We start from the raw sequence: 14223 nt of genomic DNA, 5'->3' as shown, positions 1-14223 counted from the left end.
GAACTTGCCTCGATGTTGTTGGTATATGAATATGACCCAAATAATACAATTTAAATATATAATGGTTACATGAATGACTGAGCAAATAAATCAGTCAGCTGGATAGGGTAGACTTGGACTGTGGGAGAGATTACCAGTTGATGGGGGATGGAGTAATTCTAATGCATGATAGATATCTGAAACAAACCAAGGTAAACTGAACAGGAAACTCCAAAACCCTTCTATAACTTAGAAACCACATTTCCAGACATCCCCATTACACGTGCTGTTATATTTGAAGACCTCTTTATCCTTCACAATCACACACTGACATTTTTCAGAAAAATTCCAACGTGTGGCTTATAACTTTGCTGAATATGTCCTCATCTATTTTGACGTTCCTCTATAAATCCAAGGAATGAGGAAAATAAAAGGGTCATTTGAAAAATAGTGCTGCTTGATTTTTTTCTTCTTCGTGCAAGACGTTTAAAAATTAAAACCACCATCAAGTTCCTCAGGATTGGCAATAATTACTTGACTGAATGTCATATTACAACATGATAACATTGGCAGAAGAAGGCAAAGAACACCAGTTAGCAATGCTTCTTAAAATGGAGCTATGTCCAGTGCAATAAGTTGACGGTATGGTGGGTTTTATTAGCAGAATCTGAGATGAGTTAAAAAAAAAAATCTAACATTATTTTAAAACCATTTAATTGTTTGGCGCATCAATGACACTCCTCACAAACCTGACATTTTAACTAATCTTCAGCCCTTTATAAAATGATATTTCACACACACAACTGTAAACATTAACCTAAATCATTGGGGCAATTCAATAGTGTTTATAATGAAATATGTATATATGGAGTTGGGGGGGGGGGGGTGAAGGAAATCAATCTACTAAATCTCATCTATAAAATACATAAAAACAGGTTTCTTCTGAGGCACCACCAACTGCTGCACACACACACACCTCAGATCATATCGGCTAAATCTAGGAACAAATAACAGTTGGTTGTATGGTCTGTGAGAAACCAAGAGACTGACAGCATTTCCCCTTCAGCATGTGAGGCCAGGGAATTCAGATGTCACCATCAACAATAAGAAAAGAGCACAAATAAAACCCATGTTGACAGAGGCTAGGACTCTTACATGATTGCAATGTTGTGAGTGTCTAGGTGGGCACAGTGATCTTGCGGGCCAGTAGTGCCAGCAGAGCCAGCTCCACACTGCCCTGGGCCTGTTCCAGTGCCTCCGCAGCCTCCCTGGCAGAGAAGCCAGCTGCCTGGATCCTTTGGATGTGATCATCGGTAAAGAGACGTGGAGCAGACATGAGAGCGGCTGAGGAGGAGGGGTGGTTCGGGGCCTGAGGAAGAGGTGAAGTGCGGGGCGAAACGCCAGACTCCTCCCCAGGTGAGCCAGCAGCCATGGACAGGGGGCTCTGCTGTGTTGTGTCAGGTTGGAGGTTGAGTGTGTTTGGGTTGTCATTGCCAGAGGCTCTCCCGTCTGCCACACCCCTCCCCTGCTGCCCCTCAGGGGGCTCCCTGAACACCAGGTCTGCTTGAAGTGAAGAGGGGCCTTTGGCTTTAGACACAGTCCCTTTGCTTTTACTGTTATCTAGCCCATACCCATCTGCCCTCCTTTCCCACCAGGAGCTCTTTGGACACTGTGGTTCTGGTTCCCCGTGTCCCTCTCCTGGTTCAGCCTCGGTCCTGGTCTCCAGGCTCTGCTCAGAGGAGCCTGGCAGGACACAGTCAGGAGGAGGTCCTCTGTTAGACACAGCAGCAGGATGGTTGGCTTTGGCATCACATGGTTCTGCACCAGCTGTAATGGCAGTAGAGGGGGAGGGTTGGGTGGTGTTTTCAGGTGTCAGGACTCGGGGCTCTACGGTGGGGTTGTCGTCCAGTCCGTCAGCGTTCTGTCTGTGTGAGGGGGAGCAGGAGGCACTGCGGTCCTGAGGGGACAGGCTACGGCTGTTAGACACCAGCAGCTCATGGAGCTCCAGCAGTGCCTGGGCCAGAGATGGGATCTGGTCTGAGTAGGAACAGCGCTTCCCCTCTGGCTGGTCCCTCTCTGATGGCACAGTGTTCTGGGAGGAGGCAGGGGGAGACTTGATCTCTGTAGAGGTGGATCCAAAAGGACAGGGTTCTAGTGTGAGTGATGGGGGATTAGAGACGGGCTGGTGGGGATATTGGGAACCCCCTTCACTCTGCTGACGTGGGGAACTCAGACAGGTCCAGTGATCTGTAATGGTGTCTGACATGTCCTCCTCCTGCTCCATGGGCTGAGTGGTAAGGCTTTCCTCTGGGTGGGGGAACACTGAGCTGTTCCCTGCCTTCTCAGAGGCACACCCAATCTTTGTGGCTGAAGGGATCTGACTGGCTGAACCTCCCAAGGTGGGAGTCCCAGTCACCATCTTGTCTGCAGGAAGGGAGCACGTGGACAGAGCCGGGGGAGTGGTGATGGTGGAAAGGAGGGGCTGGGTGGGGTTGGTAGGGCTGGGGCCTGAGAGAGGAGACTGTTGGGCTGTAGGTGCTGTGTTCTGGGCCTGGGATGAGGGTCCAGGGATGGGGAGACCCTGGAAGCCAGGCTCTGTTTGGCTCTGGCTCGGTCCTGGTGTTGGGGCCCCAGCCTGGCGCATGTAGGCTGGAGCAGACTGGGAGCGGTCCAGGAAAAGGCTCCGGGGATGGCCGGGGGAAGGGGACAGGGGCATATTGTTCAGGGGTTTGGGCGTTGGGAATGGTGGGGATTCCGGTGAGGTAGTTTGTCCATCTGCAGTGTCTGATGGTAGAGATCAGTTCGAGAGTTAAACAGTACTGTACAACAATTGAAACACGCTACGGACCAAAACACTCATGCACACAACATGCATCGTTTTTGTTCATGCCAGCTTCTGAAATTAAACATGAAATGCATGAACAAACATGAACCTTAGTGATTGCATCTTCTACTTTTTAAAATAAGTGGGAAAACATGGTAAATACAATTGACTAATATATATATATATCAACAAAAAATATATATATTATCATACCAATCTTTATCATTGGTTTTTCAACAAGCAAAACTGATTTTGTTACAAAATCCCCAAAAAGAATATGGGTGATGACCGTGGCATTGATTCTCTGTAAGTTTGCAGTACCTGGTTGATAGGGTTGACTCCAGCTGTCTCTCCAAATGCATCAGTGCTGTCCTGCTCATGGTTAGGCCACACACCACACATCATGCAAAGGGACGCAGAGCGTTAGCACTCACACACAAAGCATGCGCCACACTGTCAGACTGTTCACCTAGTGGTGAAGAGAGTCAGCCAAGACAACTTTATTTCACCTATGACTCCAGATCCAAATTGGGCCGCAGAGGGACTTGTGCATTTTGAACTTAGAGAACTTTTAAATCAAATGCATTTACAGAACCAAACTTCCAAGACGTTTTTTTAAATTCATACTTATTTTATTTTTAACGCCCCTTTTCTCCACAATTTTATGATATCCAATTGTCTCGTCGCTGCAACCTCCCAATACTTTTAAAACACTACTGTAACTAGACTTAATAAGAACCCAAAATTGGGCCTTAGCCTAATTTCATATCTAGTCAAATTCAGGGTTCATACACATTTCAACAGACGGAATTTCATAACTTCTCCATGACTTCTAACCAGATTTCCATGATTAACAATTGGATGACCAACAATGTGGACACTGGGCGACTGCTCACTGATCCCATGTACCGTCACCTGTTGTTGTGCAGGGCACAAAATTGTTGCATATATATTTTTGTTCAGTGTAGCTAAACAATTAACTTGAGGGTACAAGATATGTTTTTAATTGGCCACCTAGTTATTGGTCTCTTCTCTATCATATGGTAGACTACATAGGCATACCTGCTGCTACAATGTCCGACAGTCTCCCTCTCCTTGAGCAACGGCCCACTCATCTCGCACATATGTAAACAGCCCATCCAACTAATTCATCCCCATACTGTATTTATTTATTTTGCTCCTTTGCAACCCAGTATCTCTACTTGCACATTCATCTTCTGCACATCTATCACTCCAGTGTTTAATTGGTATATTGTAATTACTTTGCCACCATGGCCTATTTATTGCCTTAGCTCCCTTATCTTACCTCATTTGCACACACTGTATATAGACTTTTTCTACTGTATGTTTGTTTATTCCATGTGTAACTCCATTGTTGTTTGTGTCGAACTGCTTTGCTTTATCTTGGCCAGGTCGCAGTTGTAAATGAGAACTTGTTCTTAACTAGCCTACCTGGTTAAATAAAAGGTGAAATAAATAAATATGCAGGTGATGCGCGCAAACACAGACAATCCTGGCTGATATGTATTTGATTGATAAAATATTTAAGAACTGTGCCTAAATAAATTACATAAAACAAAAACGTTTAAATAAATTACCATGAAACTATTCGGGGCCTGGAAAACACAATTTTAAAACTCTAAGACTAAGGACTTTCATGACAGCAAGAACCCTGCTGATTATAAAGCTTATTTTTCATTTGCTGAGGTGATGAAATGCAGTGATCATGTGACTGAGAAGGCAGATGAGTACAGAAACAGGGCTCAGGAGTAAAGCAGCTAAAAAAAGACCCATGCAAAAGTGCTTCTGGGTCATGTCTCTGCTGTGCTGCAAAACTCTCCACTGCTTTAGTGTGCAGACAGAGAGCTGAGGAATCCCCATAGCCCTCTCTCCCAGACCGTGTTCCTTACCGCTCTCCTGAACAGATCTCTGAAGTGCCTCCGCCAGCTCTCTGTCTGCGATCTCGTCTGGCTGGGCGTCCTCTCGGCCCTCCGGCCCGTACGCCAGTCGTGCACACTCTGGCAGCTCTGCCTCGGGCAGAAAGCGGGTCTCAGTGCCCGTCGTCCCGATCAGTAGCGTGTTCTTCTTCAGGTCAATAGAACACTGAAGTAGCAGGATATAGAGAGAACAGCCATTTACACACAGGGGTATTTTTAAAGACCTACTTTTCCAAAGGATGTCATTGTGTGGTAGTTAGTGTGCATGGATTTGGAGGGACAGGTATCTGACCTGATGTCTCTTGAGCATGTCCAGTCCAAGCAACATATCCATAGGCTGGTCCTCCAAGATGGAAAAGGAGCAAGGCAGGAAGTCCCCTTCTATCTGGACCTGAGCTGGGTAGGGAAATACACACAGATGATACCACCAACACTTGCTTTCAGGTTTGGATATCTTTGCTTTCGACAAATTTGATAAAACAAGGAAAACATCTCATGAGCGTCTAGTCTACAGGAACACAATGTTGCGCATCCTTAAGAAAGCGGATCTCTGAGACATGATTGATACCCACCCAAGTGGACTCTGCCAATGATCTTCTGGGTGCCCACTCCCTTGGCGATGCCGGCCCAGCGTCGGTCCACCAGGCGCATGATGTTACAGCGCTTAGCACACGCCTGACTCATGATGGTCATCTGGGCCCCTGGAAGAGGGGAAGCAGACAATGGGAGAGAGGGTGAGAGGAGCAGAATAAAGACAATGAAGGGGGGATAGATACAGGACAAGTAGGGAAGGGAAGAACAGATGGGGGGGGGGGGTGTATGAAGTACAGGCAAGCAAGTTGGAAGACATTTTTTAAAATCAAGAGATGTCAGAAGTGGTGTAGAGAGAATATATGCAGGTGGAAAGCGAAGTAAAAAACTAGCCAAGACACACTGAATACTAGTGGATATAGCATCATGAGAGCAAAGCCATGTCAAAACTAGCCAAGACACACTATACTGGACACCACAAAACAGACAAACCCTGAACTGAAGAGTCTCCCTACTGCCCTAGTCAAAAATGCTTATGCTTTTGCACTGGGGGAGAAAATTATAGGATACAATACCTGAGTCAACAAAAGCTTTCACATGGTACCCGTTCACTATACAGTCGATGTAGAGCATAACCACCTGGCCAAAGCTCTCGGGGGCCTCCTCCATCGCAATGGTCATGTTTTCCTCAACATTGTGCTGCCTGAAGTACAAATTGTGTGTGATTATGTATTGAAGCACATGTACACTTAATACTCTCAAATATTAAGTGTATTAGGTGTACATAAGTCAATATGTAAACTAGCACGTTTTTAATTGATTTCAGAAGAGACCCTGACTAAAGCCGTCTTTGACTCCAACCCAACCCCTTTCCTTTCCCCTCTTGGATGTGTGACATTAGGTGTGTGTACCTGATGTCCTCTTCTATCTTGGCCTGGGCCTCCATGTCAAATGGGTCGGCAGTCAGAAGCCGGATCCTCTCTTGCTCTCTGCGAGCTCGATCCTGCTGCTGCTCCAACAGCACTTTGGTGAAACGCTCTATGGGAAGGGAGGCAGTCAGAAACATGGTTAGAGCTCCTAGCTGATCACTTAAGACCCATTAGCCGTTATAATGACAAGATATTCAACTCAGATATGGGTTGATGCTATCCCGCTAACACCACTTCTACTCACCCAGGTCTCCACTCAACAGGGCCTCAGCCAATGGTGGATTGCGCTCCTTGAGCAGCGACAGTTCGTGTGGATTGGCCAAGAGCATCTGCTGCAGTAAGGCAGGGTCATCCAGCCCCGGAGGAGAGGAAGTGGAGCCCAGTAGGGATGGGGGTGCAGCAGGGGGTGGAGGGCACTGCTGCTGTGGGGTTGGGGCCTGTTGCTGCTGTCTACGGGTGGACCGTTGACTGGAACCAGAAGAGGTGCCAGGAACTGCAATGGAACTGAAGTCAATACGGGGCAGACCTGGAGGAGAAAGGGGAGACCGGGAGGGTAGGAGAGAGAGTAAGCATGACTGAGGGTTGAGTGACATCATGCCAGGTAGACATTTGGGATGAGCTATTAAAATGGAAAGCCATTACTGACTGAGGAACAATAGAACCAACAGAATGAAGCGCTTTAGAGAAGGGTTACGACTGAACTCTTACTAGAGCAGCCAGACTGTAGATTTCTCACTTGTTCTGTCTTACCCACTGGCACTAACTTTACCTGGGAAGACTGGTTGTGCTGGCGGTTGCCGTCTTTCTACCTGTCTGAGCACCACCACATCGCCATCCTTCAGACCATAAGTCCCTAAAGCACAGGTCAGATCTTTTAGGGGCTGCTCTGCATATGTGATCTGAAGAAGGGCCACAGGAGGAAAAACAATGATGCAAAATAAGAAGCATTCCCTTTTCACACTTGAAGAAAAGTAAGAGGACAAATTAAAATGCTGCCAGGTGGCCAAATCAACTTAACTTATTAGCTAGGTGGTTAATCAAAACGTGGCAAGCAAACCAATGGACAGCTAGCCAGGTAACGTTACATGAGTCAGTAGAAGTTGTTGTTCTGTTCTGACTGTTGACACATGCTATGTTAGCTCAACTTACTAGTTAGTAAGATGGCTAGCGTAACTAGCTAATTAGACAGTAGTTAAATCAACTAACGTTACCTAGCTAGCGACCAATGACAAAGTTAATTCTGACTGTTAATTCAGTAGGTGTAGCTAGTTCTGTCAAGTAGGACAATATCTATATGTTTTTTTTTATGAACTAGCTGATATAAACAATGAGATGTAGCTAGCTAACTTAGCTGCTAACACGTTTATGCTAAGCTAACTAGCTAGTAGTTCACCTGAATTTCACCAGCAGGGATTCCTGATTCTAGTTCACACAGAGCAACAAAATCTCTGAGTTCGAGCTCTGGAGAGACATCGAGTGAAAATGTGATTTCCGAATGGTCATTGGGGCAGCAGAAAACGGTTACCAGCATCGCGCTTTTGTGCAGAGTTACTTGAACCCGTTAACGTAAAGTCACTCTCAGTTTGTTGACACTACTACTAGCTAGCTAACGTTAGCGTGCTAACTAGCAACGTTAGCTAATTTCAGTATCGTTGTGAGCACGCAAACTTCTGTTTCAACAAAACTCAATAAAGATAATCTAACATCAAATATTCACGGGCGCTAACTACCTAGATAAATGTATGACGTTTCGTCTCCTCAAATACTACTAAATGGGTACTCTGGATATTTTATGTATCCTAAACCAGGGCTGCGTGCATTACGTTTTTACGTTCTGGAACGTTCAATTGCTCTTTAAATACGTAACTTCAAGTCACACCCACCAAACGGGAGCAACACTTTTTACAGTCATTACCTAAGGGGTCCATCCAATTGGTAACAGATTTTCATGCGAATATTCTAAAATCCACATAAAAATGTAATGAGATGTGTTTATCAAATGTACTTGTTGCGGATAAAAGGCTGTGCGTGATGACGTAGTGGACATAAAAATACCCTTTGTGATTAAATTCCCATGTACCTAATAAAAAATACAAAGTTTAATGGGGTTCCATTGCATTTTCAACTCAATTGATGGTTTTCTCACAACTGTTTTAGCATTATATGTTATATAGTGATTGTGCCCATATGCGCTCTAGCCAACAGCTTGCAGATACAGTGCAGGGCAGTAGAGCTGCTGAGGGGAGGACAGCTCATGATAATGGCTGGAACAGAGCAAATACATCAAACCATGTGTTTGATGTATTTGATACCATTCCACAATTCCGCTCCAGCCATTATCACGAGCGTGTTCTCCCCAATTAAGGTGCCACCATCCTCCTGTGGTGCAGGTTCTCTGCTGCCAATGACTGGAACGAACTACAAAAATCTCTAAAACTGGAAACACTTATCTCCCTCACTAGCTTTAAGCACCAGCTGTCAGAGCAGCTCACATATTACTGCACCTGTACATAGCCCATCTATAATTTAGCCCAAACAACTACCTCTCCCCCTACTGTATTTATTTATTTATTTTGCTCCTTTGCACCCCATTATTTCTAGCTCTACTTTGCACATTCTTCCACTGCAAACCTACCATTCCAGTGTTTTTACTTGCTATATTGTATTTACTTCGCCACCATGGCCTTTTTTTTGCCTTTACCTCCCTTATCTCACCTCATTTGCTCACATTGTATATAGACTTATTTTTCTACTGTATTATTGACTGTATGTTTGTTTTACTCCATGTGTAACTCTGTGTTGTTGTACGTGTCGAACTGCTTTGCTTTATCTTGGCCAGGTCGCAATTGTAAATGAGAACTTGTTCTCAACTTGCCTACCTGGTTAAATAAAGGTGAAATAAAAAAATAAAATAAAAAGGTATAGCCTACCAGGTATAGCCCACCTGCACAATGAGATTATTATGGACAAAAGAGTGAGATTATTTTTATTTGTCAAATGGCAGCCATGCATCGATCATCATGTCACCACAATAAGACCCCTGATATTTACTGGAAAGGAGCATCAAGCTCATCACCTTGCACTTTTACTGCCCTGTGAAGTTCATCTTCATTTATTTTACATGTTGCCCAATAAACCTCATGCTTTCCCGAGGAGATGTAGTGAGAGGACCACACACAATATCATAGTGTCTCCAAGTTTACATCAATATGATGGTTATTATATCAATATTTGCGCATAAAAACGTCCCCACCTACATTTCTAGCATAATTAATTTTACAGACACATAAAGGTCCCACCTTGTCTAGCGTATTTTGTTTTGTGACATTTGGACATGTACTTTACTCACATAAAAAATGTTGGATGGAAACCTGGTTAGTAGCTAAAATCCGCATAAAGAAAATATGTGCATTTTCCCACCAATAGCTAGGTTTCCATCAATTGGCGGCAGATTTTCATGTGAATATTCTAAAATATGCATAAAAAATATGCACATTTTCCCACCAGTGGTGTGTTTCCACCAAACGTACTTGTTGTGTATAGAAATCACACAAAATGTACATTTTTGCTTAAGTTTTTATGTATCGAATAAAAATATAAATTCACTGTGTCTCCATCTCCTTTTCAACTCTACCAATAGTTTTGTCACAAAAACTGTTGCGTTAAATAGTAAATGTGCCTACTCTGGTTTTGGCATATGCACTCTAGCCAATGGCTCGCAGATACAGTGTGGGTAGGCTGGGCAGGTAGGCTACTCTACATGATGAGATTATTATGGAGAATATTTTTGTAGTCAAGCATCAATCATCATGTCACCAGAATTAGACCCATATTGTAAAGGTGCATCAAGATTTCAGTGTACTTAATGCCGATGCTGGCACTAAGACCACACTCAATGAGCTGTATTCCTCCATAAGCAAAGAGGAAAACGCTCAGGGAAATTTAAATCTGTTTTACCAAATCTCTATCAGCATGTTAAATGTGCAACCAGTGGGATAAAAACTCTAGACCACCTTTGCTTCACACACAGAGACGTGTACAAAGCTCTCCCTCGCCCTCCATTTGGTAAATCTGACCATAATTATATCTTCCTGAATCTTGCATACAAGCAAAAATTCAAGCTTGAAGCACCAGTGGTCAATAAAAAAGTGGTTAGATGAAACAGATGCTAAGCTAAAGGAATGTTTTGCTAGCACAGACTGGAATATGTTCCGGGATTCTTCCTATGGCATTGAGCAGTACATCACATCAGTCATTGGCTTCATCAAAAAGTGCATCAATGACATAGTCCCCACAGTGACCGTACGTACATACCCGAACCAGAAGCCATGGATTACAAGCAACATCCACACTGAGCTAAAGACAAGAGCTGCCGCTTTCAAGGAGCGGGACTGTAACCCGGAAGCTTATAAGAAATCCTGCGACGAAATGTCCTCCGACGAACCATCAAACAGGCAAAGTGTCAATACAGGACTAAGATTGAATCATACTACACTGGCTCCGATGCTCGTCGGATGTGGCAGGGCTTGCAAACCATTACAGACTACAAAGGGAAGCACAGCCGAGAGCTGCCCAGTGATAGGAACCTACCAGACGAGCTAAACTACTTCTATGCTCGCTTTGAGGCAAATAACACTGAAAAATGCATGAAAGCACCAGCTGTTCCGGACAACTCTGTGATCACGCTCTCCGCAGCCAATGTGAGTACGACCTTTAAACAGGTCAACATTCACAAGGCCGCAGGGCCAGACAGATTATCAGGACGTGTACTGCGAGCATGCGCTGACCAACTTGCATGTGTCTTCAATGACATTTTCAACCTCTCCCTGTCTGAGTCTGTAATACCAACATGTTTTAAGCAGACCACCATAGTCCCTGTGCCCAAGAACACTAAGGTAACCTTGCTAAATGACTACCGACCTGTGGCACTCACGTCTGTAACCATGAAGTGCTTTGAAAGGCTGGTCATGTCTCATATCAACACCATTATCCCAAAAACCCTAGACCCACTCCAAGTCAGATCCACAGATGATGCAATCTCTATTGCACTCCACACTGCCCTTTCCCATCTGGACAAAAGGAACACCTATGTGAGAATGCTATTCATTGACTACAGCTCAGCGTTCAACACCATAGTGCCCTCAAAGCTCATCAATAAGCTAAGGACCCTGAGACTAAACACCTCCCTCTGCAACTGGATCCTGGACTTCTTGACGGGCCGTCCCCAAGTGGTACGGGTAGGTAACAACACAACCGCCACGCTGATCCTCAACACAGGGGCCCTTCAGGGGTTCGTGCTCAGTCCCCTCCTGTACTTCCTGTTCACTCATGACTGCACAGCCAGGCACGACTCCAACGCCATCATTAAGTTTGCCGATGACATAACATTGGTAAGCCTGATCACCGACAACGACAAGACAGCCTATAAGGAGGAGGTCAGAGACCTGGCCGTGTGGTGCCAGGACAAGAACCTCTCCCTCAATGTGATCAAGACAAAGGAAATGATTGTGGACTGCAGGAAAAGGAGGACCGAGCACGCTCCCATTCTCATCGACGGGTCTGTAGTGGAGCAGATTGAGAGCTTCAAGTTCTTTGGTGTCCACATCACCAACAAACTAGAATGGTCCAAGCTAGAGGTCGACCAATTAATCGGTATGGCCGATTAATTAGGGCCGATTTCAAGTTTTCATAACAATCTGTAATCTGCCTTTTTGGACGCCGATTATGACCGATTACATTTCAATCCATGAGGATACTGCGTGGCAGGCTGACCACCTGTTACGCGAGTGCAGCGTCAAAAGGACATTGTGGCTGCAATGAGTTGCTAGCTAGCACTAAACTTATCTTATAAAAAAACAATCAATCTATACATAATCACTAGTTAACTACACATGGTTGATGATATTACTAGGTCAACTAGCTTGTCCTGCGTTGCATATAATCAATGCGGTGCCTGTTAATTTATCATCGAATCACAGCCTACTTCAACTTTGCCAAACAGGTGATGATTTAACAAAAGTGCATTCGCGAAAAAAGCACATTTGTTGCACAAATGTACCTAACCATAAACATCAATGCCTTTCTTAAAATCAATACACAGAAGTATATATTTTTAAACCTGCATATTTATAAATGCATGTTAGCAGGCAATATTAACTAGGGAAATTGTGTCACATCTCTTGCATTCAGTGCAAGCAGAGTCAGGGTATATGCAACAGTTAGGGCCAGCTGGCTCGTTGCAAACTGTGTTTCTTCCTAACAAAGACCGTAATTTCCTTGCTCAGAACGAGCAAGGAACTTCAACTTTAGCTTTTTTACATGGCACATATTGCACTTTTACTTTCTTCTCCAACACTGTGTTTTTGCATTATTTAAACCAAATTGAACATGTTTAATTATTTATTTGAGACAAAATAGATTTTATTTTTGTATTATATTAAGTTAATTAAAAGGGTTCATTGTTCATTCAGTATTGTTGTAATTGTCATTATTACAAATATATATAAAAATTGTCCGATTAATCGGTATCGGCTTTTTTTGGCCCACCAATAATCGGTATCGGTATCGGCGTTGAAAAATCATAATCGGTCGACCTCTAGTCCAAGCACACCAAGACAGTCGTGAAGAGGGCACGACAAAACCTATTCCCCCTCAGGAGACTGAAAATATTTGGCATGGGTCCTCAGATCCTCAAAAGGTTCTACAGCTGCACCATCGAGAGCATCCTGACTGGTTGCATCACTGCCTGGTATGGCAACTGCTCGGCCTCCGACCGGAAGGCACTGCAGAAGGTAGTGCGAACGGCCCAGTACTTCACTGGGGCCAGGCTTCCTGCCATCCAGGACCTCTATACCAGGCGGTGTCAGAGGAAGGCCCTAATTATTGTCAAAGACTCCAGCCACCCTATTCATAGACTGTTCTCTCTGCTACCGCACGACAAGCAGTACCGGAGCGCCAAGTATAGGTCCAAGAGACTTCTAAACAGCTTCTACCCCCAAGCCATAAGATTCCTGCACATCTAATCAAATGGCTATGCATAGTCACTTTAAAAACTCTACCTAGATGTACATATTACCTCAATTACCTCGACTAACTGGTGCCTCCGCACATTGACTCTGTACCAGTACGCCCTGTATATAGTCCTACTATTGTTATTTTGCTGCTGCTCTTTAACTACTTTTTACTTTTATTTCTTATTATTTGTAATTTTTAAACTGCATTGTTGGTTAGGGGTTTGTAAGTAAGCATTTCACTGTAAGGTCTACCTACACCTGTTGTATTCGGCGCATGTGACTAATAAAATGTGATTTGATTTGACTTTCACCACCCTGTGAAGTTCACCATTTTATTTAATCTGTATCCTAATAAACTGCATGGTTTCCAGATTGTAGTGGGAGGACCACACATAATATCATCACGTGACTCCAAGTTTACTTCGATATGATGGTTATTATATAAATATTTGTGCATAAAGGTGTTTCAACCGCCATTACTCGCATAATTCCTTTTACAGACACAAAAAGACCACAAAAAATTCTGTTGGCATTTATAAAATTGTACCAAAACTTCCTGTTTCCATCACAGCTGTCTTGTTTTTATTTATTTATATATAGCCTATATACACAGTGCATTCAGAAAGTATTCAGACCCCTTGACTTTTAAATTGTTTTGCTACATTACAGCCTTATTCTAAAATAGATTAAATAGTGTTTTTCCTCATCAAACTACACACAATACCCCATAATGACAAAGCAAAAACTGGTTTTTAGAAGTTTTTAAACATTTATAAAAAAATATATATCTGAAAAATCACATTTACATAAGTATTCAGACCCTTTACTCAGTACTTTGTTGAAGCACCTTTGGCAGCGGTTACAGGCTTGAGTCTTCTTTGGTATGACGCTACAAGCTTGGCACACCTGTATTTGGGGAGTTTCTCCCATTCTTCTCTGCAGATTCTCTCAAGCTCTGTCAGGTTGGATGGGGAGCGTTGCTGCACAGCTATTTTCAGGTCTCTCCGGAG

At 43.9% G+C, this 14223-nt stretch overlaps 1 protein-coding gene across 2 annotated transcripts; it reads right to left on the bottom strand.

Annotated features, from left to right (window-relative positions):
- Positions 1-677: 677 nt before the first annotated feature.
- On the bottom strand, positions 678-7963 carry LOC139554995 (protein DDI1 homolog 2-like). Of its 2 annotated transcripts, XM_071368363.1 has the most exons (10): positions 7594-7963; positions 6970-7099; positions 6445-6726; positions 6183-6309; positions 5847-5974; positions 5313-5441; positions 5033-5136; positions 4714-4906; positions 3125-3175; positions 2666-2763 (listed from the first exon to the last, which is right to left on the bottom strand). In XM_071368363.1, exons 1-9 carry the CDS (start codon positions 7729-7731, stop codon positions 3165-3167), a joined length of 1242 nt encoding a protein of 413 aa, XP_071224464.1. In that variant the 5' UTR covers positions 7732-7963; the 3' UTR covers positions 2666-2763; positions 3125-3164. The 2 variants fall into 2 exon arrangements, with proteins under 2 accessions (XP_071224455.1, XP_071224464.1); XM_071368354.1 differs by lacking the exon at positions 3125-3175 and having other exon boundaries at positions 678-2763; positions 7594-7879.
- Between the last annotated feature and the right edge of the window lie 6260 nt (positions 7964-14223).

Source organism: Salvelinus alpinus, chromosome 2, assembly GCF_045679555.1.
Source record: "Salvelinus alpinus chromosome 2, SLU_Salpinus.1, whole genome shotgun sequence".
In the NCBI taxonomy this organism is placed as follows: Eukaryota; Metazoa; Chordata; class Actinopteri; order Salmoniformes; family Salmonidae; genus Salvelinus; species Salvelinus alpinus.
The sequence above is the reverse complement of the archived record's forward strand: the minus strand, read 5'-3'. Positions and strand labels throughout refer to the sequence as shown.